Source organism: Psammomys obesus, unplaced genomic scaffold, assembly GCF_907164565.1.
Source record: "Psammomys obesus unplaced genomic scaffold, mPsaObe1.curated_primary_1811, whole genome shotgun sequence".
Lineage (NCBI taxonomy): Eukaryota > Metazoa > Chordata > Mammalia > Rodentia > Muridae > Psammomys > Psammomys obesus.
In genome coordinates this window covers 29,928,901-29,956,689 of record NW_026585504.1, presented here as the reverse complement: position 1 = coordinate 29,956,689, position 27,789 = coordinate 29,928,901, and the positions used below count along the sequence as shown (strand labels likewise).

The window sequence follows — 27,789 nt, the reverse complement described above, 5'->3', positions numbered from 1 at the left end:
AGGCAATGTTAGTCGGTGCTGAGAAGAGCTGACTGTTAGGAGTACAGAGAGGAACAAGTATGTTTGGTTTGGGGCTGAGGAAAGGATCAAATGCATGTTTTCACACATTCTAGGCCACACCCCAACACACATATGGTCAGTTTTAAGGAGTGATACGTTTGCCTCAAATGGTATATTAAATATTAAAACTTTATTAAACAATAAACCCACACAACTATAGCTCAGTTGTTTAAACAGGATGCTGGCCCAGCCAAAGAAAAGATACATATGCTATAAACATTATTTTGAAAACATGCAATTAGTTGTTCAGGCTTAGCCTGCATAATATCATAGGTGAGTCATTATAAAATAAACAATAAATATTACTCAATATAAAGTTTATTCACATGTATAAAAAGTAAATGTAAGAAGAAGTTCATTAAAATAAAACACAATTATGTTTCAGGAAGGCTATGCATTAAAAACTGGGTTGCCTTTTCCAGGTAATACAAATACTGATACGTTTGTACTGGTTAACTTCAAACTGTTAAAGAAATGTTTGTAAACCTAAAACATGGAAGAAACACAATCCATCGGACTGAAGGCATCAACATATATCATACAGGTTCCAGATGACCAGAGACACTATCTACAACAGGTAATGCTTTTTATTTTTTTATTTTAATGAAACATTTTGATTGCATTTATTTACTTGTTGGAGGGTGGTGAATGTGTGTGTGCCGCTGCACGCATGTGGAAGGCATCAGAGAACCTCCTGCAGGAACCTGGGGACTGGACTCAATCGGTCTTGGAAGCAAGTGCCTCTACCCACTGAGCCATCTCTTCAGTTTATTGCCAATTTTTTTTTTTTTCACTTGGGTGTTTTGAATCAGACCCTGGTGCCCTGGTGCCTGTGTGAAGCTCAGTGTGCATTCTGCCACTGTCCCATCAACCTAACACAGTATTTTGGCTTTGCATTTTTCTTTCTTTCCTTGCCTTTTTTTTTTTTTTTGGTCTTATTCTATTCAAGGTGAAGGCTAGCCTTGAACCTGCACCAATCCTTGCCTCAGCTTCTCAAGTACTAGTATTCTGGGTAATTGTCACCATGCCTGTCTCCAAAGATCTAATCTTTCAAAAAAAATTACAGAAATACTAGACATTCCTCTAATAGCATAAATGTCATACATAACATTTGAGATCAAACAACCAGTAAAATTTAATTCACATTTAATTAAAACAAAAATATTATGAATGTGAGCTTTTGTTAAGCACCAGTAAGTCTTTTAGCATTAAACTTCTTTTGTACACTTGGAAGGAGTATACACATAAATAATCTGAGAAATAGAAAAAAAATCTCATTAGAAATTTGGAGACCAATGCAAGGGGAAGGGGGCATTCAAATCAGCGATCTAGTGCCTGTCTAGCATGGTCAAAGCCTTGGGTTTGATTCCCAACAGCAACCCCACCACAAGAAAGAAAAACATTTGGAGGTAACAGAAAACCAAAGGCACAGGGGACCAGGTTTCTCCAGAGCATGAATGGTTCTGAGCATCCCTCCTCCAGCTCCTTACTCAGGAGCACACTGTTTACAGGTGTAAAACTCACACCTGAAGCTTGTACTCTGTCTGTTTTTCAAGACAGGGTCTCTTTCTGTAGCCCTAGCTGTCCTGGAAGCCACTTGTTAGACCAGGCTGGCCTTGAAATTCAGAGATCGCCTGCCTCTGTCTCGCAAGTCCTGGGATCAAAGGCGTGTGTCACCACTGGCTCACGCTTGTGCTCCTTTTTGGTCCTGCCAAAGGCAGAGTTTTATAGTTGTGTCTTTATGAGGGCTATGTGTAAAGAAATTTATGTTCAGCACCAATCCATCCCCCAGAGAAGAAGCAAAAACAAAACAACCAAAAGCCCCATAGTAATTACACAAAATGACTCAGCACCCAACACACCACAGGAAAGAAAAAAGGTCAGTGGAGCAGAAATCTGTGTCAGTGGCTTTACATTGAGAGATTTCCCCTTCAGTTTCCAGGTGCTCATTAATAAAGGTTCTATTACATTTTTTCTTTTGTATTTAAAGTATCATGACATCAAAACTGGATGCTCTAGAAATACCAGTGACTTCAGTTTTAGTGGTGAATTCAAGGTCCCTTCAAGTTAGGGTAGATGACAAGTGTATGACAAAGGTAAGCCAGTGGGAGGTGGTCACAGGTCCTGAAGTTATGTTTGTGGTTAGGCTTGGGGAACATTTCAAATTACAATTCAGTGAAAGTGATGGGGTATGAAGGTGTGTGTAGCCGGGGGCAAAACGCTCCCCTACCTTGAGCAAGGCCATGGGCTCTGGTCCACAGCACCATAAATTTAAAGGACATACTTCATATATATATATATCTTTTTAAAATTATATACTTTAAAGCCAGATGTAGTGGTATACACCTTCAATCCCAGCACTTGGGAGGCAGAGGCAGGCAGATCTCTGAGTTGGAGGCCAGCCTGGTCTACAGAAGGATTTCTAGGACAGAGCTACCCAGAGAAACCCTGTCTCAAAAATCTAAACTAAAACAAAATTAAATTAAAATAAAAAAACCCTATTTTTGATTTACGTATATGCGTGCCTGTCTGTGTGAGGGCATACCACATAAGTGCAATGCCTGCAAAGACCAGAAGGGAGCACTGGATCCCTTGGAGATGGAGTTAGAGATGGCTGTGAATGGCCCAATATGGGTGCTTGGATCCAAAGTTGGGTCCCCTGAAAGAGCAGCAAATGCTCTTAACCACTGAACAATCTCTCTATCCCTCTCATGTTTTTATATCTCTACTTGTCCGGAGCATAATCCTGTAAAGTATGAGATGGGACTAGATAAGCTGGCTTACTCATTTTACCCAGCTCTTACCAACCTGGTAGATTTCAGGCGAGTCATGCCTTAAACCCCGGTTATTACAAATTGAGCAAAGTCAGTTCTAGTAAGCTTTTGAAAAGAGAACTAAAACGAGTGCAAAGCATATAGTTACAATGGAAAAGGTGCTATGGAGTGAAGATATGAAGAACAGCAGAACTTTAGAGGTATAGGTGGCTTAAGAATACCTCTAATTGGGTCAGAGAGATGGCTGAGAGGTTAAGAGCACTGGCTGCTCTTCCAGAGGTCCTGAGCTCAAGTCCCAGCAACCACATGGTGCCTCACAACCATCTGTAATGAGATCTCGTGCCCTCTCGTGGTGTGCAGGCCTATTCAGGCAGAATGCTGTATAAACAATAAATAAATAAATCTTTAAAAAATACTTCTAGTTACAAAGAAGGGTTGCAGATGGTCTGTTGTGACAAGCAGAGTTTGCCGTTCCTTGCCCTGTAACAAGCAAAGGAACTCAGATATACAAGCATGTAGTTAGCGAGTATGTGCCCCAAACTTACAAGTCTTACTCTGATACATTTGTTTTGTTTCATTTTGGTGCTCGGAATCTAATTCAGGGTCCTGCACACATTCGTACATGCTAAGAATGGGCTTTTCCATTAAGCTCCTCTTCTACTTTTTTTTTTTTTTTTCCTCGAGTCAGGGTTTCTCTGTGCCCTGGCTCTCCTAGAACTTGCTTTGTGGTCTCCAACTCACTGAGCTCTGCCTGCCTCTGGCTCCCAAGTGCTGGGTTTAAAGATGTGCACCACCTCATTGACTTATTTATTTATTTATTGAGACAGTGTTTCCCCGAATCTGGAGGCTCCTGATTCAGTTACAGTGGCCCTGAGATTACCAGTATTCACTCAAGTACTCAACATTTTGTTTGTTTTGGTTTTTTGGTTTGTTTTTCTTGTTGTTTGTTTCAAACGTGGGTAATGAGGATTGAACTCATGTCCTTATATTTGCATGGCAAGCACTTTTCCAAGTGAGGCCCATGAATAGTAATTAAAAAAAAAAAAACTCTCTTGACATCTCTTTTTTTTTCCTCTCTCTCTCTCTCTCTCTCTCTCTTTTTTTCAAGACAAGGTTTCTCTGTGTGGTCTCGGTTGTCCTGGACTTTGTAGACCAGGCTGTCCTTCAGCTCACAGAGATCTGCCTGCCTGTGCCTCCCTGAGTGCTGGGATTACAAGTGTGCGCTACCACGCCTAGCTGATTCCTCTTACTACACTGAAACATGATCGATGGATAGTGAGGGAACAAAACGAAGACATGCAAATTGGCTGAATCCTCTGCACTAATTAAAACAGAAAATCTAGTGATTGTATCAAGGCCACAGATTTATACCAAAATGTCAAATTCTATGAAGTATTTCTAGCCAAAAAGAAATCTTAATGAAGAGAAGATCCAATATCATGACTTAAGACTGAAAATTCCTACTTTGTTAATTCTAATTATTCTATTAATAACAAACTTTGTTTTGAGACAGCGTCCTGACAGGGCCCAGGCTGGCCTTGAACTCTCATCCCTCCCACCTAAGTCTCCTGAATGTGGGGATTATAGGCACTTAGCTGTAGCAAAAATGTTTGAACCAGTACAGTATACATTGCAAAAAGGCACTTTCTTCTTAACTTCGAGGAAGCATGGTAGAAGTCTCTTACCAAGACAGCAATCCAGTTGGGGGCAGAGCTGAAAGCAGGGCTGTGGTGAATTCTGTTCTGTATATATCGTTCCTTTATTCCTTGCGCTTTGTCATAAAAAACTGAACAGGCAAATTTTTTTGTTGTTGTTGTTTCAGGAAGAACAAATTATTCAGACCACAGCAAGGCGGCAAGGTGGGCTTAGTGAGATGGGAGTGACATGGACTTTTTAAATACCCTAAATCCTTTTGCTGGCCCAGGATATGGAGGTGGTGGTGAGATACTGTGTTTTCTGGTCAGTGCTACTGCCTGTTCATAGGAAGGTAGTCCCGTGTCCTCTGAGGATGACGATGGAGACAAGACAGCTTCCTCATGGGTTCTGAAAATGATGGATGGTGTGTGTCTGGCCCTTCTTGTGTAGACAGCTGAAGAACTAAACAGAGAGATAACATTTAGGTTTAAGAGCGGTACATTTCTGGGTTAACACGGTGACATTAAAAAATTTCCAGAAGCCAGGCTGTGGTGGCAAATGCCTTTAATCCCAGCCCGCAGGAGGCATAGGTAGTCAGATCTCTGCGTTAAAGGCCAACCTTGTCTACAGAGTTCCAGGGCAGACAGACAGAGAAACCCTGTCTCAAGTTAAAAAGGAAAGGAAAGAAAAGAAAATGAAACTCACCATTTCAGCTGGACTGTACTCAGGATCCAAGTGTCTCTCCCTCCTCAGCACAGTCACAAACATCCACTGCCATACTCAACTTTTTGAATATATTTATTTATATTTGTATTTATGTCTATGACTGTCTTGCCTGCATATATGTATATGCAACACTTGGGTCCATGCACTTTCATAGCAAGCACCTCATCCACTGAACTATCTTCCCAGTCCCAGTTTAGAAGTTTTTGTTTGTTTGTTTATACAGAGCCCTGGTTGTGCTAGAACTCTCAATGTAGACCAGGCTGGTCTTGAAATAGGGAGATCTGTCTGCCTCTGCATCCCAAGTCCTAGAATCAAAGGCATTCGCTACTAAGCCCATTTTTAGCAAGAGACCCTATTTCAAAAAATGAGGAAGAGAAGCAATTGAGAAAGACATCTGATGTTGACCTCTGGCTTCCAAACATATTCATATAAGACCGTGAACCAAACAACACATGTGCACACATCCATATAACACACACACAAACCCATTGGTGGGTACAAACCAATGGTACAAACTGGACATAGTGGCCCATTTACAAAACTATTAGCACTTGGGAGGTGGAAACAGGAGGATCAGGAATTCAAGGCTGTCCTATAGTAAATTTAAGTACGGCCTGTTACACTTGAGGCCATGTCTAAAAAAAAGAAAAATGCAGTCGGTATGGTAAAAACCTTTAATCCCAGCACTCAGGAGGCAGAGGCAGGAGGATCGCTGAGTTTGAAGCCAGCCTGCTCTACAGAGTGAGTTCCAAGACACCCAGGGCTACACAGAGAAACACTGTCTTGAAAAACAAAAGCAAGCAAACAAACAAAAAACCCAACTGTTTTTGATACCTTTTAACCCAATCCATTAATATCACGGCAAGTTTACTTTACGCATGGAGGCCCACATTAGTCTTTCTACTTGGCATAATAGAAACATTAAGAGCTTTGAAGTCTTTCTTGGGTCAGATGTGGGTCTGAAACTAGACTCTGTCATCCTGTGATCAAAGCCAAGTTCCCTGACTCAGTTTCCTTGTCTCTGAAATGAGGATAATGATGCTGCCCCCACAGAGTTGGTGTGGACTGAGTAGGATGTTTGATTTGTAAGGTTTCCAGCAGTGAAGTCCTCCTTTTCTTGCTCCTAAAATCAAATCACAGCTTTGCTGGGAGGAGGCTCAACACCACGCCAAGAAGATGACGCCACAGAGGTACTTCTGCAGCCCTGTTGCCTGGCTCACCCTTGACCCTTCCCAAGCAGTATGTAGGGAAGTCATGTAGTCTAGAAATGACCTGCTTTCCACAGTTATGTAACTAGTGATACTTCTTTTCCCTTACTCTGACTTCACCGTATATATCATAACTTTCTTTTCTGCTATAAATTCAAAATTCTCAGGCCCCCCATTTTCTCTTTTCTTCTCTTTTCACTTACTTCTCCTCTCTTCCCTTGCCCCAATCCCTTCCCACACTCCCCTCCCCTTCTCTCTCTCTCTCTTTCCTTAAACAGAGTCTCATGTAGCTCAAACTGGCCTCAAACTCACCATGTAGTTAAGGATGACCTTGAACTCCTGCCTCAGCATTGAGATTATAGGCATGTACTACCATGCTCTATGCAGTGCTGGGGACTGAACCATTGACTTCAATCTATGATCTGAGCTACATCCCCTTGACTGGCCTTGTTTTATTCTGGGAATGCTGTCTTTTTCTTCTCTCTGGCTTTAGTTACCTGGGTCCTACATATTAAAGCAGTAGCCTGGTGTGTGTAAAAATGTGGGTGCCATCCTCTGCATTGAAACACACAAAAAAGACTTAGTTCTAGTCTAACCTCTTCTCTTCGCCTGTCTTCTCTTCAGATTGGGATTGAAGCCAGAGTCTTGAGCTACTAGACAAGAGCTGTACCACTGAGTCACGATCTCTAGTCATCTGAAAACTTTGGGAGAGACAGGGTCTTTCCAGGCTGCTAAGCCAGCCTTGAACTCACCATTATAACAACTCCATCCTCCTGCCTCGATCCAGAATTGTGGATTTGTACCAACACACCCAACAAATTCTAACAATTCCGTACACCCTTCTCAGTCAGTAAAAGCTAAAATGCCACGTGCGTCTGATATTTTCAACCTATGCTTTTCCATTTTCTCCTGTGAATTTTAAACTACACTAAAAATTTTAAGCTACATTTGTTTGTGTGTATATATGTATACATATGTATACACACACACAGCCCACAGTGGACTTGGGGAAGTCTGAGAACAACTTTTTCAATCAATTCTCTTCTACCATTTAAATCTCAAGGATTGAACCTGGGTCATCAGGATTGGTGGTAAGTGCCTTTACCCACGGAGCCATCTTGCTAGTCCATCACCTGCAATTTAAATATTAGCAACCTGAGCTTTTTAGACTGTGAAGTTGGATGACTATATAAAGTATCAGTACATAAGTTAACCTCCTATAGTTAAGGGTAATAAAATGATTGAGATTCAAAGACAATTTTGACTAACCTCTAGTCCATGGTATTTTTTCTGACTGAAGGAGAGTTAACTTGGGTCTGGGGAGTTGGCTTAGGGTCCAGTTTGTCTGGAAACCCTGATGACCTGAGTTTGGATTCCCAGAGCTATGCAGAAGCCAGACATAGCAGCACAGGCATGTGCTAGCCCAGCATGCTCCCTGTCATGTCAGGGGATGGAATTTGTCTGTCCTCTATGGAGAACAAGTCCTTTATCTTTTTACAGCTTGCCTTTTGCTGTTTGCTCTTAACTGCTGAGCCATCTCTTCAGGTCTTTAACATCTTTAACATCTTTGAACTAAAGTATTATCTTACTCTGTCAAGTCCAAATTTCATTTTTCCCCTAGTCCTTCAGCCAGAAGTCAAGACTGAACTCACATTCTCTCTGCATCTCCTCCAGCTTTCTCCTAGCCACCAAGTCTCCCAGCTCCTCTTCCCTTAGAGACAAGCCCAGACTTCTGACCTCCCTTGGGGATTCCACGCTGGCACCCCAGTGGGCACTCCTCTACCCTACAGGTTCTACCTGCTCTGCTTTGTATTATTTAAGCAAAGTGCCATCTTCCCCACACTGAGATTACCCAGCCCTTTTGTATGTTTAAATTTGGACTCTCTCTCTCCCTCCCTGACCTTCTCTCTTTGCTTTAACCAAATGGTAATCACTCTATGTCTTCTTTGAACGCCTTTCACTTTATATGCTGGTAGACTTTCAAGGATATAAAAGTCTATTCATATTTAAAATGTATGTCTAACTACTGATGCCTTAGCTAGTTCTTAGATGCATGAATAAATGCTGTTTCTCCTGCCACCAACTGCCTATGCTCGGGGTCCACCTCTGGCCAATGGATTTGGTATAATAAATGCAAATGTATTTTAAAGTTGTTTTATACTGTTTTAATGTATTACTGACTCTAGAAGCAAGTTACTGTTCACACCTTCTCAGACCCAGGCATGTTTTAAAGTCCAGGCTATGGTTGAACTCATAACTCAAGGTTACTAATTAAAAGTTTGTGCTTAGATAATCTTAAACCATGTGATATAACTCCAAAGATTCTTTTACATTGGGATGTATTAATTCTAGAGACATTCAATGGTTTACAGTATCAGAACTTGGTTATTATGCTCTCCCTTCACTATCAAAAGGTTAAAAATCACTGCCTCAAAAACATGTTATTTTTGCTAATGTTGCTTTAGATTTTAGACTTTAGATTTTTATAAGCTATAGACCTTTTATAAACTAAATCATACAGGAAACTGTTATGCTTTCTCTTTATGGGCTATGTTCATGACTTTTAAGGCTCCAACTTAATAAGGATAAAACCTAAAGTCCTAGTCTTTAATGATTAAGAAATGCAAGTTAATAGTTACTCATCTTATAAATGATCAAGGACCAATGTGATTGACTGCAGGAGTAAGCTTTATCCGGCCTCCTGTACATGTTTTCAAAGTTAAACAGAAAGTAAAGCTTGTCTGTTTAAATCTACTTGAGATAAACATGGTCCTGAAACACTTATCTGCAAAATATGTCATAATTACAGATAATAACATTGTGTTTAATGTTTCCAAAGTATAGTTTAGAGCAGATTACTAAAGACAGACAAAGACAGCTTAACTCAAGTATGCTGGCCCTCGATTTGGCTACAATAGATGACTTCAACCCTAGATTGTGGTATGCTAACCACAGGGAAAGACTGCCCCCAAAGCCTTGCCTGCTGCTAGGGCCTAGCCTGATCTGTGGACAAACTGGACACCCAGAGAGTAATTGTCTCACATTGCTGAAAATGAGGTGAGGTCAGTCTCTCCCATGTTCTTTCTCCACAGAAAAAGCCTCTCATCTTCTGGCCAGACTGCCTCTGCCCACATTGACAGGAAGACCCCAAGAAGGTAGTATGCTATGGACTGACTAATCATCTCTGTCATTTTGATTGGTACATAGATTCATTTAGATTACAATTTATCCTTTTCAGATCTCTGGTTATGTTGATGGCTAAACTAATGGTAGCTTGCCAACTAGAAACAGGCAATTAGTTCCTTATCCCAAGGTAATCCACCATGTTGTTTATTAGTCGATTCATTAGCTAGTTAAAAAATACTAAACACTAGATCTCTTATTTAAAAGGAAAACAGATATGCCTTGCTTCTAGGCCCAGATAGTTATAAAACAATTTATATAAAAAGAATAAAAAAATGCTTCAGAGTTCTTCCTGTTGCTATGCTACTGTGGTATTAAGACTGTTCAGAGCTTTGACAATAATCACTGTGGCTCTGATTTATTAATCTACCTCTGATACAACATTCCACTATACGATCCATTATCATGGTTCCGAGCTCAAGTTTTTAAAATTTCCTTTAGTTTGTCTTGTAAGTATAGGCTTAAAACTGTTTCTCATTGTGCTAGACTTACATACTTCCAGTCTTCTGGAAGCAGCTCCTCTGTAACAGAAGTCTTGGTTTCTTTGTAAACTCAGTTACGTTATGTAAATATGTTTTTGTTTTCATCCCAAGTGTGAGAGTTTAGTTAGTCTAGAGTTTGTCCACAGCTGTGAATTGTCTCCTGCAGGGTGTGGCTTTTCTTAGCTGGTAACGGCCTACCTCGTGCCATCTGCAGCACGGGGAGGGGCATGGTCCAGGACTCTGGGGGGTATAAATTTGAAAGCCCAGAAAGTGGCATGGGGCATGCAGTTTTGGTCTGTAGCAGTTTGGAGAGACCTGAGAGACGGATGGTGTGTCAGTTTGGAGCAGACAGAGAGATAGGCTTCGAGGCTCAGTGGCTTGAAGGAGTCTGCTGGCTGCATCTGCTGTTGATGGAGACTGGCATAGTCCCCAAAGAACCACTAGACCCTGAACAGCCAGGAGAAGTAAAGGTACCCTCTCAACTCACTAACCTTCTCTCTCCTACATAGGATTAGGAGGTTGGAAGGGAGGTAGAGGCTTAAACAACCCAAATAAAGCAGAGTTTTAAAATGAACACTACACCCCTCTTTCATGATGTGTCATCACACTGAAAATCAAGACCAAGTGAGCTTTTGCCCTTTCTGCTTCACGGAAGAGCGCTCATGCTTTTAACCCCAAATCATTTCCCAAACCCCTACTGTGCTATGACACAAAGATGTACATGCCTACTGCTTTTTTTCTACAATGTGTATTTCACTACCAATTGCAAACAGTGGTGATGCTAACATGTTTAAAACTCATCATCTTTTTAAACGTAAAAAGGATTCTTGTAAGCCTCAGAAAATCCATCCAAATCCATCAGATGGACTCCAGATAAGTACTGCCAATCAAAACCTAAGTTTACCACTTATTCCCTATTTCAGAGCATGGAACTCCTCCCCACCAACTACCAAAACCATGGTAAAACCGAAAGTTTCAAATGTGCACCTGAATTTTTTTTTCTCCCTAACCTACTTAACTCTGTCTTCTGCCCATATATATGTTCCAGTATCCTGTCAAGTCCAGATGTTTCCTATATCCATAACAGTACCAAAGCAGCTACCCACGGTGCTCCAGTCTAACCTTGCAGATTGTGTCAGCTGGACCTGCATATTCCCTCCCAGCTGCCGATGTCCTCAGATCCTAGACAGCAAGTAGGACAGCCTGCTCTTTCCAAACTTGGCCAGCATTTCAGCCTTTTGGCCCCTCCCCGTCACTGTCCCAATGTCAGCAGGAAGTAGTCAAAGATGATTTCTTTACCCCTTACCCACTTATTATCAACAAAATGCTAGAATGATGTACTTCAGATCTGGGACAAGAAGCTCCAGGTTCTCCCAGCATTCTTCTGTCCCTACCTGCTGCAGGGCATGGCTGCCATGGCTGGCATGGCCCGGCATACCCAGCCCTCCCCCTTTACCATATAATCTTGCTTCCCCCTCCCCTCCTCTCCCTCTCCTCTCCCCTTTTGCATGGTGGCCAAGAGCTGCTTCCAATGAACCTGCATTTATACACTTGAACTTGTCCTGCATGAGAAGCAGTCCAATGTCTTCATTCCTGCCTTGCCACCCCTTCCTAGTTCCTCATTTTTTGATTAAACGAAAATGGAGGAATGTTATTCCAGTAGCCTGCCTCTAGGCTGCCTAGCAACTTCTGATGTCATCACCTGCCAAAGCCAAGTACACACCAGGTGCATGGGGTATATGAATCCGCCTGCTACCCTGTGCGTTCTCTCTCTCATTCCCTCAGTTTCTCTTTCTTTCTCTGTCTCTCAGTTTCTCTCTGGGGTGCATCCCCCTCTCACTCTCTCCTCTTCCCCTTTTCCCCACAATAAACTTTCTTATACCAAATATGTTTCGGTAGATTCTTATTATTATAACACTATTTCTCCTTAATCAGTAATAATTTTGTTTTACTAACTCTAAGGTATCAATAATAGTTGAAAGCCAGTTTCACAACCACCCCCACCCTTAAAACAAGGCGTTATATGTCTCAGACTGGCATCCCGTTTGTTACATAGCCATGGATGATCCTGAACTTCTGATCCTCCTGCCTCCCCCTCACTAGTACCAGTATTTGTAGCACCAGCCACTGCCCCAGGTGTGTGTGGTGCTGGGGATTGAATCCAGGGCTTCTCGTACCCTAGGAAAACAGTCCAGCAACCGAGCGGCACCCCCTCCCCTGAGTTATTTTGCTTCTGCCACACAGATCTGTGAAGTCTGTGACTCAGTTAACCATCGGACTTTCTGTTTCTGAAAATAATGGGGTAGTGGTGTCCCAAGGAGTGGCGCATACATGTTAGGCAAATGCTCCACGGCTGAGCTGTAGCTCTGGGCTTTGGGTTCTTGAAATGAATCTCTGCATGTAGCCCAGATCAGTAATGAATTCGAATCCTTTTCCTCGCATCCTGAGTGCTGGGACTATAGCTATGGGCTCCTATCCCTAGATCTTGTATTCTTTTGAAAGATCTTAGAAATAGCATATGTTTGTCATTACAAACAGGTGCCCACATACATACACAATAAATAAATAAGTGCATTTTAAATATTTTAGAAATAGCATCATTAGGTTGTTAATTTGGTTATCAGAACATCAAACATCTGTCAGCCTAGAGTCTGAGAAGTCAATCCTTAAGTGTAGTATGGGGCCTTAACTGGCCCTGAAGTAGAGAGAGGACACTAACAGAGATACTGGCAAATTATAAATCTAGTTTAGTTAATAATAATGTTATAATGTTTCTCTGTGTGTGTGTGTGTGTGTGTGCTTGAGGTCAACATCAGTGTTTTCCTTACTTACTCTCCACTGTATTGTTTGAGACAGGGTCTCTCACTGAACTGGAAGTTGCTAGTTAAGCCAGGTTGGTGACCCATAGGGAGCCTCTGTCCCTACCTCCCTGAAGCTGGGGTTACAGGCTCATGCTGCCACAGTAAACTTTTCTAGTTGCTGGCAATCTGAACTCAGGTCTTAGGCTTGTTCAGAAAGGGCTTTACTGAGTGAGCCATTATCTTTGGCACTATTTTCTTAGTTTTGACAGATCTACTCTGGTAACGTAATTGGAAGTAATGGAAGAAACAGAGTAAAGGGTGCATGAAAATTCTCTGTATACTGTCTTTGCAATCTTCTTTATTATCTAAGATTATTCTAAAATAAAGAACTAAAAACAAAAGGTATCAGTTTGAGTCAATTAAAAATAACAGTACAGAATGCACAGTAATGAAGTTAACATTTCGACTTACCCTTGATATGGCTGCCTATTACACTTGGTGATACACAGATAGTAACCAAGTAAGCCAAAAACAACCAAGAATACTCCAGCTGCAATTAAGCCAGTCAGAAGGCCCATAACATCAATTTTCTCTTTGTTGACATCTTTAAAAAAAAAAACCAAACATTCAAATAAATTAATAGCACGACTGAAAAGCAGCATCCATAATAACAACACACACATTGTTAAGAATCTTGTCACTGGGAAGGGAGGGATTGGGAGGGGAGGAGGATGGAGCTACAGGAGGGATACAAAGTGAATAAAGTGTAATTAAAGAATCTTGTCATTGATAATCTTGAGACAGAGTTGCCCTATTTAGCCCTGGCTGTCCTGGAACTCACTCTGTAGACCAGGCTGGACTGGAACTCACAGAGATCCACCCACCTCTGCCTCCAGAGCGCTGGGACTAAAGGCATGCGCCACCATGTGGCCAGGAGATACCGATTTATCTTAAAGTCTTTGTGATAGAGATTCTACCTGAAAAAAAAAATGTAAGCGATATTTGTTCGTTTACATTTATATTTCTTTTTAAAAAAATATTTATTTATTGTGTGTGTGGGGGGCTTGTCAGGACACATGTGTCTACATCAGAAAACAATTTTTGAGAGTTGGTTTTTCTCCTCCTACCATGCTAGTCCTGAGAGTTGAACTCAGGTTTGATGGCAAGCATCTTTACCCACTGAGCCATCTTGCCAGCTCTTAAATAGGATTTCTTAGATACCTAATTATGTTTATTCTTTCAGTTATTTAAATAGGTCGTATTACAGGGATAATATGCAACAGTAAGTGGGATAAACATGTATTTTGCTCAGCGAGATATATTTTGGTACATTTATCAGCTGACCTTGTAGTGGTCTCCTACAGGAGGAGCCTACTGAAGAGGAATGAAAGAATCAAGGGGAAGATTAATTAAACAAGGGACCAAAACGTAGCTAGAAGGAAGAAAGGTAGAAAGAATTTTTAAAAAATTGCTTAGCAGGAACAAAATGACAATCAGATAGTTCTATTGTTCTGTAGCATGTTGGGGTAGCTATTGTTGATACTCATTGGCTATTTCAAAATAGAAGATTTTGTGTATTAGCACCTCAAAGGACAAGTGTCTGATGTGCGAGATACGCTAAGTGCCCCGATTTGATTGCCACACATTGTACATAGGTGTTAAAAGTACCACACTTTATTCCATAAATTGGTACAATTATGATCCAATTATTAAAACGAAAAGAAAGCAGCTTGAGATGACCAACCCAGGTAAGACCAAAGGCTTTCCCTTCGCCAGAAGTTACTTACTTCTCCTGCTCTCCTGTTTTTGTTTTTGTTTTGTTTTTTTTTTTGTTTTTCGGTACTGGAGACTGAGCCCAGACTTTAGTACATGCTGGGCCTGTATTCTACTGCTGATATACATCTTTAGTCCTTCTCTTCTTCCTGCTCCCAGGGTGGTGTGGGGCCTCCCAGAGCCCAGGCTGGCCTGGAATTCACTATGTAGCTGAGGAAGGTGATTAATGAGATTATAGTTGTACACCACCATACCCTGTTTTTATGCTGTCTATGTTGAGGCTCAAACCTGAGGCTTCAGGCAAGCACTCTAGCAGCTGGGCTACCTTCAGCTCTGCATGGCGTTCGTGTGTGTGTGTGTGTGTGTGTGTGTGTGTGTGTGTTTTGCTGGGGATCAAGCCTAGGGATATGGGGTTGCTAGGTAAACACTTATGACCTAAGCTTCAGCCCCAGCCCTACCTTCAACCTCATCCAGCAGTCAATCTCATTTCCGCAGGTATTATGTTCACTTGTAATGGTAACAAGAAAACCAGTTTATAAGCTGAAACTAACAGACTCCTACTTTTGTGCAAGTTTTAACTCCGCTGAGCTGCCTAAAACCCCTATTACCTCATTTCCCTACTATCTCGCCAAACTTGATTTTCAGTGTGTAAACAGACGAAGGTGGCCTCCTGTCTCCCATAGCCCAGTGTATTATTGAGAAACCATCCTCGGCATGCGTGTTGAGCAACAGCCAAACTCAAACATACAAACTGAAACATGTCACAATGGCGGGAGGTGAGGGAAGCATTACACGCCAGCAGTTTTTTGCCTCACCTGATCTTGTGGTTGGTCCTTTGACTGAATATTCCTGCCAGAATGTGATCTGAAAACAAAAGATGAAACATTTCAAGTTTATGTAATTTGTTATCATTTCATTTGTTCCCGGTGGCCTAGATTGGAGGCGGTAAGCTCTTGGCACGGGACACAGGCAGAATAGCAGTTCATTCAAGTTCCAGGGAGTGACTCACCCTGCTGTGTCTGCTGTCCGGTTAGTTGGGATCCCTAGCTACCATGTTCCCTTACCCAGCTGGGGCTCTCTCTAAGAGAGTGGGGACTGCCACATTTGAGAGGCAGCAAGAGTAGCAAATGGGGGGAGTTGAGGCTGATCATCTTTGAAAAGCAGTCCTGATTTTCTGCCCTGGGCGTGTGGGGCTCGGTTTGCTAGGAGAGTTGAGTTTACTGACTTGCAAAGTTACCCCTGCAGCAGTTTAAGTTGCATGTGCTTTGAAATAATAGAAGGTTGTTTGTTTGAGGAAGCATGATTAAATTAGAATTTTTTAAATTTTGAAAAACATAATTAAATCCTAAGAGGCACAACTACAAAGTGTCATCTTTGTTTTCTCACCTTAATACATGTAGCAATAGGAAATGAGTGGCTGGGATGGACTATGGAAGAATGAATAGTTAGGTCTTCTCACTAGGACTGAAGGATCCCTGGGGAGCTTCTTATTCAGCAAAGAGCAAAGGATGCTTGAGGAATGAGAGCAGGCAGCGGCCTTGCTCACCCACAGAGGAAGCCTAGCACTCTGGTTCCTCCAGAAGATTCCGTATTACAGCAGGCACCTGGCCACCTGTCTGCACTCTGTATTGCCTAGGCTAACAGGCAGGGTGTACTCCTATTTCAATGGAGAATTTTTAGAACATTGGGGGCTGGAGAGATGGCTCAGTAGATTAAGAACACTTGTTGCTCTTGCTGAGGACCCAGGTTCAGTTCTTAGCAACCACATGGCTCACAATCATCCCTAACTCCAGTTCTTGGGGGCTGGAAAGTCCCTTCCTCTAACCGCCTAAGGCACTTGAAAGCATGTGATGCGGACATACATGTAGACAAAACACTCATTCGCATAAAAAATAGGGAATTAATTTTTAAAGTAGCCTTTTTCTTCCTTAGGCCACGTATAGTGACTGGTGCATGCTTTTAATTCCGGCATTCAGGAGGCAGAGGCAGGAAGATCTCCACTTACTGAGACCCCCCAACTAAAAAAAAAAAAAAAATTCCTCCCTTAAGTTATACAGACAAATCAATGAAACCTTAAATACCAGAGGCCACTTTACATCCTCAGGGCCCAAAGCTAGAGAGACAGCTCAGTGGTTGAGCGGGCTTGCTCATGAAGACCAGAGCTCAGGCCCCAGCACTCAGACAATAAACAGTACATCCCCTAAACACCCTAAACTCCAACTCCTTGGAGTCTGACATTCTCTTCTAGCCTTATGTACACAGGTACCCACACCCCCACACACTATGGGAATGGTATAAGTATGCATACAGACAGAGATATACACAGAAATAAATAAAAAAAACCCTTAACATCCTCAGTGCCTGGCGCAGAGGAGTAAAATTGCTGAAATATAGATATGGGCAATTAAAAAAAAAAAATGAAAGTCACTGAGAGGAAAAGTGTGCAAAGTCTTAAAGGACTGATGCTCAAGCCAAAGGACTAACTCCAATAATGTCTTAGCAGTGTTGCTGGAGGCGGAAGCCAGGGGCTTTCTAGTGCTGTGTCCTCTGAGCCACCTTCAAATAACATCTTGAATTAAAATCCACCTGCCCTGAGACTATTTTTTAATATAATAAGCACTGAACACATGGTCAGGCCTGGTGGCACATGCCTTTAATTCCAGCACTTGAGAGGCTGAGGCAGGAGGAGCTCTGTGAGTTTGAGCGCAGTGTTTTCTACATAGGAAGTTCTAAGAAATCCAGAACTATTCAAAGAGACCATGCCTCAAAACAAAAAAACCAAACAAATTAATTAATTAATTAACTACAAAATGTTAAACACAGAACCACAGCACAGCACGTAATTTGCTAGTTACTATTAACCCAGTTAGTTAAGTACAAAGCCAACTTTAAAGGGGCTTACTTAGCATTTTAAGAAGTGGGAAGAGGCAACAGGCATATGAGTTTGATTTGGTTTAAAGCACATAGCTCTACCATGTATTTAGTTCCACTGTCTCAAAGTATAACGAAGTAGCTTTCCAGGTGGTTGACATCACTAGACAAATTACCATTTCTTCGTCGTCCCCGAGGATCTCTCTGGCTTCTTCATAATTACAGAACTCCTCATAGCACTCTCTCTCCAGGTTCCCAGGAGTGAAGAGTTCTAAATCAAATCTATTGTACAGGAGGCGACGGTGCATAAAAATGCTTGCTGCTTTTTTTGATGCAAAGACTAATAAAAATAAAAAATAAAAAAAGATTTCAAATACAATAAAGATAAGGCAGAAACTTTGTTTTTAATTGGAGAAAAAAATTATTCTCTTGGCATGAATAAAAAACTGTACCAGGCTATCCTGATTAACTTTCAGCTTGGACCCCACAAGTAGCATCTGTAAAATGGCTTCTGGGAAATGTTGGCAATTCCACCCAATACATGAATTGTTTATGCCCCAAGTTAACATAAATAAAAATATTAACATGTCAGTTATCCTTCCAGGCGATATTTTTTTCCCTGTAAATAGCAGATGAAATCACTCTATTTCCAAAGGTTGTTTCCCTGTTAATTTTCCTTCCTTCCTTTTCTTCTTTACAATGCTAGAATCCAACCCAGAGCCTTAATGATATTACTATGCTTTTTGGCATGTTTGTGTGTGTGTGTGTGTGTGTGTGTGTGTGTGTGTGTGTTGTGTTTGTGATATGTGTGCTTTTGTGTTGGTATACCTACCAAGATGGAGGCCAGAAAAAAATGTTAGGTGTCCTATCTCTCTCCATCGTATTCTTTGAGGCAGAGTTTCTCATTGAACCTGAAAATTCATAACTTTTGGCTATTCTGGCTGGCCATCAAACTCCCAGAATCCACCTGTCTCTCCTTTTACAGTGCCGGGGTCACGGGTGCACAAATGGCTATTCTTGGCTTTTACATGAGTGATGTGGACCAAAACTGAAGTTATCGGGCTTGCATAACAAGAGCTCTCACCCACTAAGCCGTCTCCCCAGCCCCAAATTAATGTTTTTATACTGAAGGTTTTATATAAGCTTCTACTGAAAGAATTCTAAACTTCCAAGTTTATAAGATTATAGGCTAATTACAAGATTAACATAGAGCCATTCAGTCCATCCCAAAGGAATAGCTGTGTCCCTCATTCGTCCTCCCCTACAGATAGGTGTCCACCATACTCTGTGGGAATTCTTCCACATTTGCTGAGAAATATAATAAGGTGGAGCATGTGAGAGGGTAAGGCAAGAGGAGCTTGAACTGAAAGTCAGCCTGGGCCACACAGCAAGATTGACAGCAAAAAAGGAGAGGGAAGGAGTAGGAATGTGACTTGTGAGTTTTGTAACCTCAGGTTAGCCATTATTATTTTTTCTTTTTGTTTTCTCTTAATTTTGCTTGGATTTTCAAGATAGGGTTTCTCTGTGTAGCCTCAGCTGTCCTGGACTTGATCTGTAGATAGGCTGGCCTTGAACTCACAGAGATCTCCCTGCCTCTGCCTCCCTGGGAGCTAGGATTACAGGCGTAAAGGGGGCAAGGCCGGCCATTATTCTTAGTGTCATAAGAATACTCATATTTTGCCCAAGATACTTTTCTATACATTAACTATCTAAGTTAGAATCTTCTAGATCTGTCTTGGCTAGTGCAGGAGTTCCTGGCCATATACGGCTAGCAACCACTAAAGAAATGGCTAGTCTGAGTTATAAATCACACGGAGAGAATTTTAGATTTCATATTGAAAAACATGTGAAAGAACTCAGGTAAGTTTTAGATTGTGTATATTTTGGAAGTGCATTATGGACATTAGGAAGAATTAAAAACATTATTAAACCTACTATTAAACAAATTAACACATTATTTCACCTACTTCTTTTTGCTTGTTATTTTATTTTTTGCTTTAATTAATTCATTTTCGAGGCAGGGTCTTCCTATGTGGTTCTGGCTGGCCTGGAACTTGTTATGTATTACAGAGCTATACCAGGAGTGCTGCGATCAAAGGTACACACCACCATGCCTGGCTTCTTTTTGCTTTTTATTTTTATTTTTTTAAAGATTTGTTTATTTTATGTATATGAGTGCTCTATATGCATATACACCTGCACGCCAGAAGAGGGCATCAGATTACGTTATAGATGGTTGTGAGCCACCATGTGGTTGCCAGGAATTGAACTCAGGACCTCTGCAAGAACAGCTAGTGTTCTTAACCGCTGAGCCATCTCTCCAACCCTCTTTTTATTTTTAAATTATGCCTATTAAAAAAAAACATTTACATGATTCACATAGTTTTTCTTTTCTTTCTTTAGGTTTTTTTGTTTTGTTTTGTTTTGTTTTGTTTTGTTTTCAAGACAGCATTTCTCTGTATAGCCCTGGCTGTCCTGGACTTCTTGCTACTTGCTTTGTAGACCAGGCTGGCCTTGAACTCACAGAGATCCACCTGCCTCTGCCTCCCATTCTTTTCTTATCATCATTCCAGGGTGTCCAGCTATTTCTTACTCTTTTTTTTTTTTTTTTTTTGGCAATGTTGGAGATTGAAGCCAGGGTCGCACGTGCTGGGATAGCACTCTACCCTGGAGCCACAGGCCTGGTCCTCGTGCCAGTTGTTCAATTAGAACAACGCAAAAGCTGTTGGAACCAAGGGGAAATGATAATGGAACAACTGGTGACAGTTGCTCTATCTCATGAGACAGAGAGGCCGGGATCCCTGGACACTCTTGTTCTTTCTCCACTGTCCTCTAGAGATTCTTTGCTCTGTCAGAGGTGGAATGACAACTTTCTGAAGCCTCCATTGCCTGCAATGGGCAAAGTAGCCAGAGAGATTGTTTAAGAAATGTTTTTTGGGCTGGAGAGATGGCTCGGAAGTTAAGAGCACTGGCTGTTCTTCCAAAGGTCCTGAGTTCAATTCCCAGCAACCACATGGTGGCTCACAACCGTCTATAAGAGGTCTGGTGCCTTCTTCTGGCCTGCAGACAGGATATTGTATAAATGATAAATAAATAAATCTTAAAAAAAAAAAAAATGTTTTAACTGGGAGTGGTGGTGCACACCTTTAATCCCAGCACTCAGGATACAGAGGCAGGCAGATCTCTGTCAGTTCCAGGACATGGAGGAAAATGTCGAGAGACCTTGTCTTGAAAAAAAGAGAAGTTTTAAATGTGTGTGTATGTGTGCAATGTATGTTTGTATAGAAATGTGTATACATGTGGGTATGCTCATGCCATGGCATGTTTGAGGACAATATTCAGGAGTCTACGTAGCAAGTTCTAGAATATCCAGGGCCACACAGACAGACCTTGTCTCAAAAAAAAAAAAAAAAAAAATCAATTTTTTTTCCAGGTATGGTGGCAAAAACCTTTAATCTCAGCACTCAGAAGGCATGGGCAAGTGACTCTCTCTGAGCTTGAGGCCAGCCTGGTCTACATGGCAAGTTCCAGGCCAATCAGGGCAACATGTCGAGACCCTGTCTGAAAATAATAAATAAAAGTAAACAATTTAAAAAAAACCTCAAACATTTTTCCTATTTTGCCTTCTCATACTTTTCTAGTATCATTCTCAGAGAGTTAATAATAATATTCCATTAAAAAAAATAAAAAGAACCCTGGGCTGGAGAGACAGCTCAGAGGTTAAGAACACCGGCTGCTCTTTCAGATGTCCTGAGTTCAATTCCCAGCAACCACGCGGTGGCTCACAACCATCTATAATGAGATCTGGTGCCCTCTTCTGGTGTGCGCAGGCGTGCATGCAGGCAGAACACTACATACATAATAAATAAATAAATAAATCTTTAACAAAACAATACAAAACCCAAAAATCCCAAACATCCGAAGGGCAATCCGGCCGCCACAGAAGAAAAGGCAAAAAGCCGCTTGTGACCCGATGTTTCTTCTATGCGGTCCCCTGTCTTTCTGGGCTCCTGTCACGTCCCCTCGGGTCTTCTGCTGCAGCTTGCGGGGCACAAAGCTGGGCACTTGCTCCACACTGGGTCTTCCCCACCTGTGTGCTTGCTGCTTTTCTGGAGCGGAACTTCCCTTTAGTCTGTTCTTTCACCTCCCTTGGGATTTAGCTCAGTGTTAATCCAATCATTATATTTTGCCGTGTGCTGCTTTTCCTTATAGCACGTAGCCCAACTTACTTTTTCCACTTAATTTTTTTCACTTAATTCACCATAATGCACATCACTTAATTCACTTAATTCATCATAATGCTCTCTTTAAAGTGTTTTTAAATTACTTGTGTGTGCCTAAGTGAGTTTATGCACACTATGTATGCGCAGGTGCCCGTAGAGGCCAGAGGGTGTCAGACCTGGAATTACAAACAGCTGCGACATGCCATGTGGGTACTGGAAACCAAACCTGGTTCCTTTGCAAGAGCAACAAATGCTCTTAACCACGGAGCCATCTCTTCAGCCTTCATGTTCTCTGCATTAGTGCAAAGGATCCACAAAAATGGAGATGCTGGTTGCTGGCATGGAAGAGAGGCCAAAAACTGATGGTGTGAACAACTTTACTTTTTTTTTTTTTTTTTAGATTTATTTATTATGTATACAGTGTCCTGCCTGCATGTCTGTCTGCAGGCCAGAAGAGGGCACCAGATCTCATTATAGATGGTTATGAGCTACCATGTGGTTGCTGGGAATTGAACTCAGGACCTTCTGAAAGAGCAGCCAGTCCTCTTAACCTCTGAGCCATCTCTCCAGCCCCAAATTTACCTTTCTTAATTGCTGGAAAGCACTCTTGGATTTATATTCTTTAATCTCTCTATCTCTCTATCTAATCTATTTAGAGAGAGAGAGACTATATGTGAGAGAGAGAGAGAAAGGGAGAGAGAGCAAGAGCAAGCAGACTATACCACATACGTGTATGAGTACAAATGTACAGAGGCAAGAAGGGGTATGTGATGTCCTTTCTATCTCTTAGCCTATTCCCTTGAAGCAGGGTTTTGCCCTGAACCTAGAGGATTCATATTTTCTCTGCTAGGCCTAAAGCCACCAGGCTTCAGCTATCCTCCTGTCTGCCCAACTAAGAGCTGGATTTACATGTGTAGAGGCTTGTTTTGTGGGTGTTAGGATCTGAACTCAGGTCCTCGTGATTGTACAGCAAGCTCTCTTAACCATGTCTCAGCCTTTACACTCAGACCTAAGTTCTACAAGTAGAAGCAATTCATAGGAAAAGCTTGTATAATTCAACCTGGCAGAGGGTTAAAGAGGAAACTGGTGAGGAAGCAGTTTAGAGCCTGCCCAGCTCCACTTTGTAAGCCTGCTGTGCGTTGCTACTTGTCATATAAGCTTAGATTTTTACATTTTACTGGCTAAAGAGATAGTGCCAATACAGGCATGGTGGCTCATTGCTCAATCTCAGCACTTGGAAGGCTGAGGCAGGGATCAATTACCATGCCTGTGGAATAGCCTGGGTTATAGAGTGAGATCATAGCTTACTTTGCAAAACAAAACAGAGTAAAAAGAAGCACTGCTAACTCTCCCATAGACAGTTCATCATCCAACTCATGAATACCCTTCTACCTGACTGGAGAGCTACTTTTGAAAAGCGTGTTTCTGTGTACCCCAAGCTGGCCTGGAACTCACTATTGTAGCCAAGGCTGGCTTTGAATCCACTAAGATTCTCCTAAATTCTGAGCTTATAGGTGTGTGCCACCACACCAGGCTATTAAAAATACTTTTAATTAGAAAACAAAGGAAAAAGAGCTACAAACATTTTTACTTTTCCTGAAGTGATATTTATGACCGTGTCATAAATACAATGTATGATTAATCATGACATTGCAGCTGAACTCCACTTAAACGTGCCTTCCTAGATCTGCAGTTTGCCACTCCTCTTGAGTGTGAAGGTACCAATTCTGTCAGTGGCTAACCTTATACACGGCCTTCAGGGCCAGCTCACGTTTTTTCCTGCCTTCCTCGTGACCTCAGGAGAAACAATGTTGAATTTGCTCCTCTTTGGAAAGCAGCAAACTTCCCTGGAGAGCTCAGGGTTCCCAGTGAGAGCTGCTACCTTCCTTTCCCTTGACCACTGTCTGTGTGTATGTGCTGGGGTTGGGGCGGGGGGGGGGGGGGCGCACTGCCTTTTGAGCCTGTATTTGTCCTGTCCTGAGTTCTCCAAAGAGGCTGGCTGTCCACGAAGTCCATTGTTACAGTTCTGCTACTCTGATATTCCATTCTTCTCTTCTGTTTCCTAAATAAGAGCCTCTGCATGAACACTGCCCTAAGATGTTTAGCAGAACCCTGCTGGAGGTTCCCTTTCCCAGCCCCAGTTTCAGCGGTACTTACTTCCATGTTTATAATCTCACTTTTTAGAGTTTCAGGTCAACTGATGTCTGAAAACATGGACTGGAAACACTGCACGGCACTCTGAGGAACATGACAGACTCTCCTGCCGTTTCACTTAGTTCTGTCCAGACTGTGAACCACCCCTTTGTTCACAGTATCCACAGAATATGCACCACCTGCCCATCAGTCATTTAACAGTGACTTTTGAACAGACCACATCTGGTGGCATGCTGGGTTTATCCCTAGGTTTCAGTATATTTTGGGTATCTGCTGGAGAATTGAAATGAAGATAATGGAAGGGATACTGTGCCTTCAACATTTCCATTTACTCGGTCTCATTTGTAGATGGGAAGCTTTGCAAGGCTCTCCCAGCATGAGCATCTGCCACTTACTCTCTTCTGTTTTCAGGGTCCTCTGTTCCCATCTCCGCTTACTAGGAGTACCCGTTTGCCCAGCCATGCCGGAACAAGAGTTCCTCAGAGACAAGGAGAGGCCCCTCTGTGTCTCCAGCAGCCCCTCCCCGCAGCATGCGCTTACATATGGCTCCTGACTGGTTTTCCCTTCCCACAAACTTCTGTGGCCTTCTGCACTTGTGTCTGCCTTCTCCACCACTTTATGTTTGTGACAGTAACTCCGACACCTACCATGTGGATGAATGCACTCACCATCATCCCAGAGGCTGTGTCTTACTGAGCATGGGCCACCACCACAGGTGAATTTATGGATTATGGGTGGCTCGGAAGGCTCAGGAAGGATCCCTTTCATTCTAAACACCTCTCTGTTTCACACTGGCCTATCCAATTGCCTAGAATTTTGCCACCAGAATTTGATTCCTTTATTCCCCTTTCCTAACTCACACACTCTCACAAACACACAACCACACGCTTGCATGTGCGTGAGGGAAGTACACCTCATCATTAAGAAGCCTTTTAGGGTATTAGTAAGCGATCCTACTCAAGTGAAAATGAACTGAGAACTGGATCTGATAAAAAAAAAAAAAAGGCATAAGGGACAGGTGTGTGAGTAAATTCAGAGTGCTGAAGGCAAAACACAATGACTACATAGGGAGAAGGATGCAGAGAGCCTAGGGCTTTCCTCTCCCCGCCCCCCCCCCCCCTTTCTGGTTTTGCTAGGTTAAGGCTTTTAAAACTGAAGCCGGAACCAATCTGTGTGTGACCTGTAACCGAAAATTCTGGGCTAGCAAGCCACATAATCTCTCAGCCATCTGCCTTTATCTTGACAGCCTTTGAAAAAAAAAATCACCAGCAGGGTCATTCTGCCTCCCCGTCCCATCATTCCACAGAGTAAGTAGGTCAAGGCTATGAGGGTAGAGTTCCTTGCTCAAGGTCTCACAAGTCCAGACTAGGGGACAGGATGTCGCTCCGTGGCAGAGCACTTGTCTGGGGGTGGGGGGACGATCTCCCAGCGGGGCACAAACGAGTCCTGACAAGAGTCTGGCCTCTCTGTCAGTCTCTCCAAGCAGCCGCGCTCTTTATAACCAACACACAGCTTCATCCAGGAAAAGGCAACTCGCTGATTTTCAGACTTCAGAAACAGGCTTTCAAGTCAGCTAACCACAAACCAGGTGTTAAAACATCTATTTATCAAGGGGAACCCGGAGATAAGTTTGTACATAATTGTAGTTTAAAAACCCACAAGCCTAAACAAGAAAGCCACAAATTAAAACAGAGGCTACGCTGTTGCTCTGTGGTTCGCGGGGGCGTGTAATTCCCCACATACACACTTTGACTTAAGATCTATAAAGTAGACGGCTTCTGGTGTCCACCCAATCGGCTTTACTTACCTCCTTCTGGGGCATGTTCAGCATTCTTCAGGCTTCTTGTATGAGGAACCGCGAGGGTAAGTCTGGGCAGCTGGCTGAGTACCACCAGAAGCAGAAACATAGTCCAGCAGCAACTGCCAAACAAACTAAAACAAAAGTAACAAAGACCCATTAAAAAAAGAAGAAGAAGCCGGTCACAGCCGGTTGGGTTTGAGTTGGAACTGAGTCAACAACCTGTCGTACTCAAAAGCCGCCTTGACACTGCGCCCCACGCGCGGTTTTCAATCTCTCGGAGCCGAGGGCAGGCGGCACCCCCGGAGCGCCTGGGACCAGAAGAGGCTCCCCGGGATCTGCGGAGGAGAGGGGTCGGACGCTGGTCCGCGCAGACCGGCAGGCCAGCTAGGTGTCGGAACGCCACCGGCCGAGGTGTCCCTTGGAGGGACCGACCCCCTTCCCCCGCTCTGCCTCGCCCCCCGGTGCCGCACACCTGCGTCCTCGGGCGCGCGTTCCAGCAGCCCCTGGGCGGGAGCCGAGCTGCCTGCTCGTCCCGGAGGCGGCCTGGTCCTGCCTGGCTGATGTCGGCGACAGTCGGAGCCTGGCCCTTGGCGGCGGCGCCGGGGTGACACCAGCACGCGGAGGAGGCGCCTGGGATCCGCGTAGGGGCGCTCGGGGAACGCGCGCCTCCCCGGGCTCAGCTTGTGTCCCCGGGGCCGCTCCCACCGCGGCGGGACACGGAGGGGAGGCGGGTCTTCACCTGGCGGCCCTCCTCCTCCTCCGCTCGGCCTCGGTCCCCAGCCCTCCCCGACCAACCGGGACGCTCTCGGTTCCCAGGCCGATCAGATCGCCCCAGGCGCATCGGGCGTTTTCCCAGTGCAGACGGGAAACTTGGGGGCCCGAGGTTACCTTCGGTCAGCTGTTCTCCCAGGGTGGTCCAGGGGTGAGAACGCAGGATTCATCCGGGGAAAATACACTTCGTTGGGGATTGGCATTGTCACGTGACCCAACAAATTACTCAATTACCTCAGTTCTCAGATGTGTTTCAACAGATCTGGGATGTCTGCAAAATGCTTTCAAGATGTCTCCGGGTCAAATTTGTTTCCACGATAACAAAGCACGGTTTCCACCTCTTTTACTTTCATTTTTTTTTTCCTCGAGTTTAGAGTGGAAGTTTCCAGGAGCTGTAAAACACCAATGGCTGAACACTTGGCGATGTTTAGTATCTTCCACACTGCTGGCTTAGTCGCTTAGATTTTATCAAATTTAATAAATCGTGCTTGTTCTCAGTATATTTCTGCGTTTATTAGGTATCTTCAGTCATAGCTACCCGGACAGCTAATAAACTTTATTCCTCTTGAACAAGTAATCTTAGATTTTAAACTTTTTGTGTTTTTGCTGTTGTGGTTGTTTGTTTTTCAGAAACAGAAAGAGCAGTAAGCATCCTTCGTTGTCATGAGATGAAGTAAAATTTTTGAGAATGTCTCTGTTTTAAAATATTATGTGAGAGATATAATTAGAAATAACTCTAGAGGCCCTGAGCTCACGGTGAGGGGATGAAGACTGGGAGGGAGACAGTGTATCGCCGCATCCTTCATGTCCAAAGAACATGCTCTGTGACTCTTGGGAGCGGTATTGTAAGTTCTGTTCTTTGGCCAGCGGAGTCTGGAACTTGGGGCAGTTGAAACAACAAAATGAAACACCATCTTTGACTCCTTTCTAGTCTTCAGTTAATTCACTTTTCACCAAATTTGTTTTTCTTCCCCACGAGGCTATTATCTATTTTATTCCGATTAATGGAGTAAAGTAAAAAATTTCCAGGTTGTTCTGCAGACATTGTTTTTGTTTCCTTCTAGCAGTAACCAAGCCCCCATACTCTTTCCCTCTGCATGTTGAGGTTCAAGCGGTCTAGAGAAAAGAGTCCGCTCTTCCCCCTTATTTAAGCAGTTGAGATCAGACTTTGGAGAAGCTAGAAATACCTTATTCTTGAGTACAGGAACCGGAAATACCTCTCTCGAAACACCCGTTCTCCCGCTTTCTCAATTTAACCGCCGGAAGCCCTGGCAATAGAGGGATAAACACCATTTTCCTTTCGGGAGAACTGGATCTTTCTGGGATC

The 27,789-nt window shown here is 43.0% G+C and overlaps 1 protein-coding gene across 2 annotated transcripts; it reads right to left on the bottom strand.

Annotated features, from left to right (window-relative positions):
- Positions 1-360: 360 nt before the first annotated feature.
- On the bottom strand, positions 361-26,627 carry Prrg4 (proline rich and Gla domain 4). 2 transcript variants are annotated; one of them, XM_055599492.1, is made up of 6 exons: positions 26,580-26,627; positions 25,698-25,822; positions 17,690-17,853; positions 15,458-15,506; positions 13,341-13,473; positions 361-4,931 (listed from the first exon to the last, which is right to left on the bottom strand). In XM_055599492.1, the coding sequence occupies exons 2-6, from the start codon at positions 25,795-25,797 to the stop codon at positions 4,700-4,702; spliced, it is 678 nt and encodes a 225-aa protein (XP_055455467.1). In that variant the 5' UTR covers positions 25,798-25,822; positions 26,580-26,627; the 3' UTR covers positions 361-4,699. The 2 variants fall into 2 exon arrangements, with proteins under 2 accessions (XP_055455467.1, XP_055455466.1); XM_055599491.1 differs by lacking the exon at positions 26,580-26,627 and adding an exon at positions 26,164-26,365.
- Between the last annotated feature and the right edge of the window lie 1,162 nt (positions 26,628-27,789).

Excerpts from the sequence above, each read along its gene's own strand:
- Prrg4 (XM_055599492.1), bottom strand. The coding sequence starts at position 25,797 with ATGTTTCTGCTTCTGGTGGTACTCAGCCAGCTGCCCAGACTTACCCTC. Across the intron at positions 15,507-17,689 it reads TCGGGGACGACGAAGAAATG|ATCACATTCTGGCAGGAATA; the intron begins GTAATTTGTCTA and ends TTTTGTTTTCAG. Across the intron at positions 4,932-13,340 it reads AATAGGCAGCCATATCAAGG|TTCTTCAGCTGTCTACACAA; the intron begins GTAAGTCGAAAT and ends CTCTCTGTTTAG.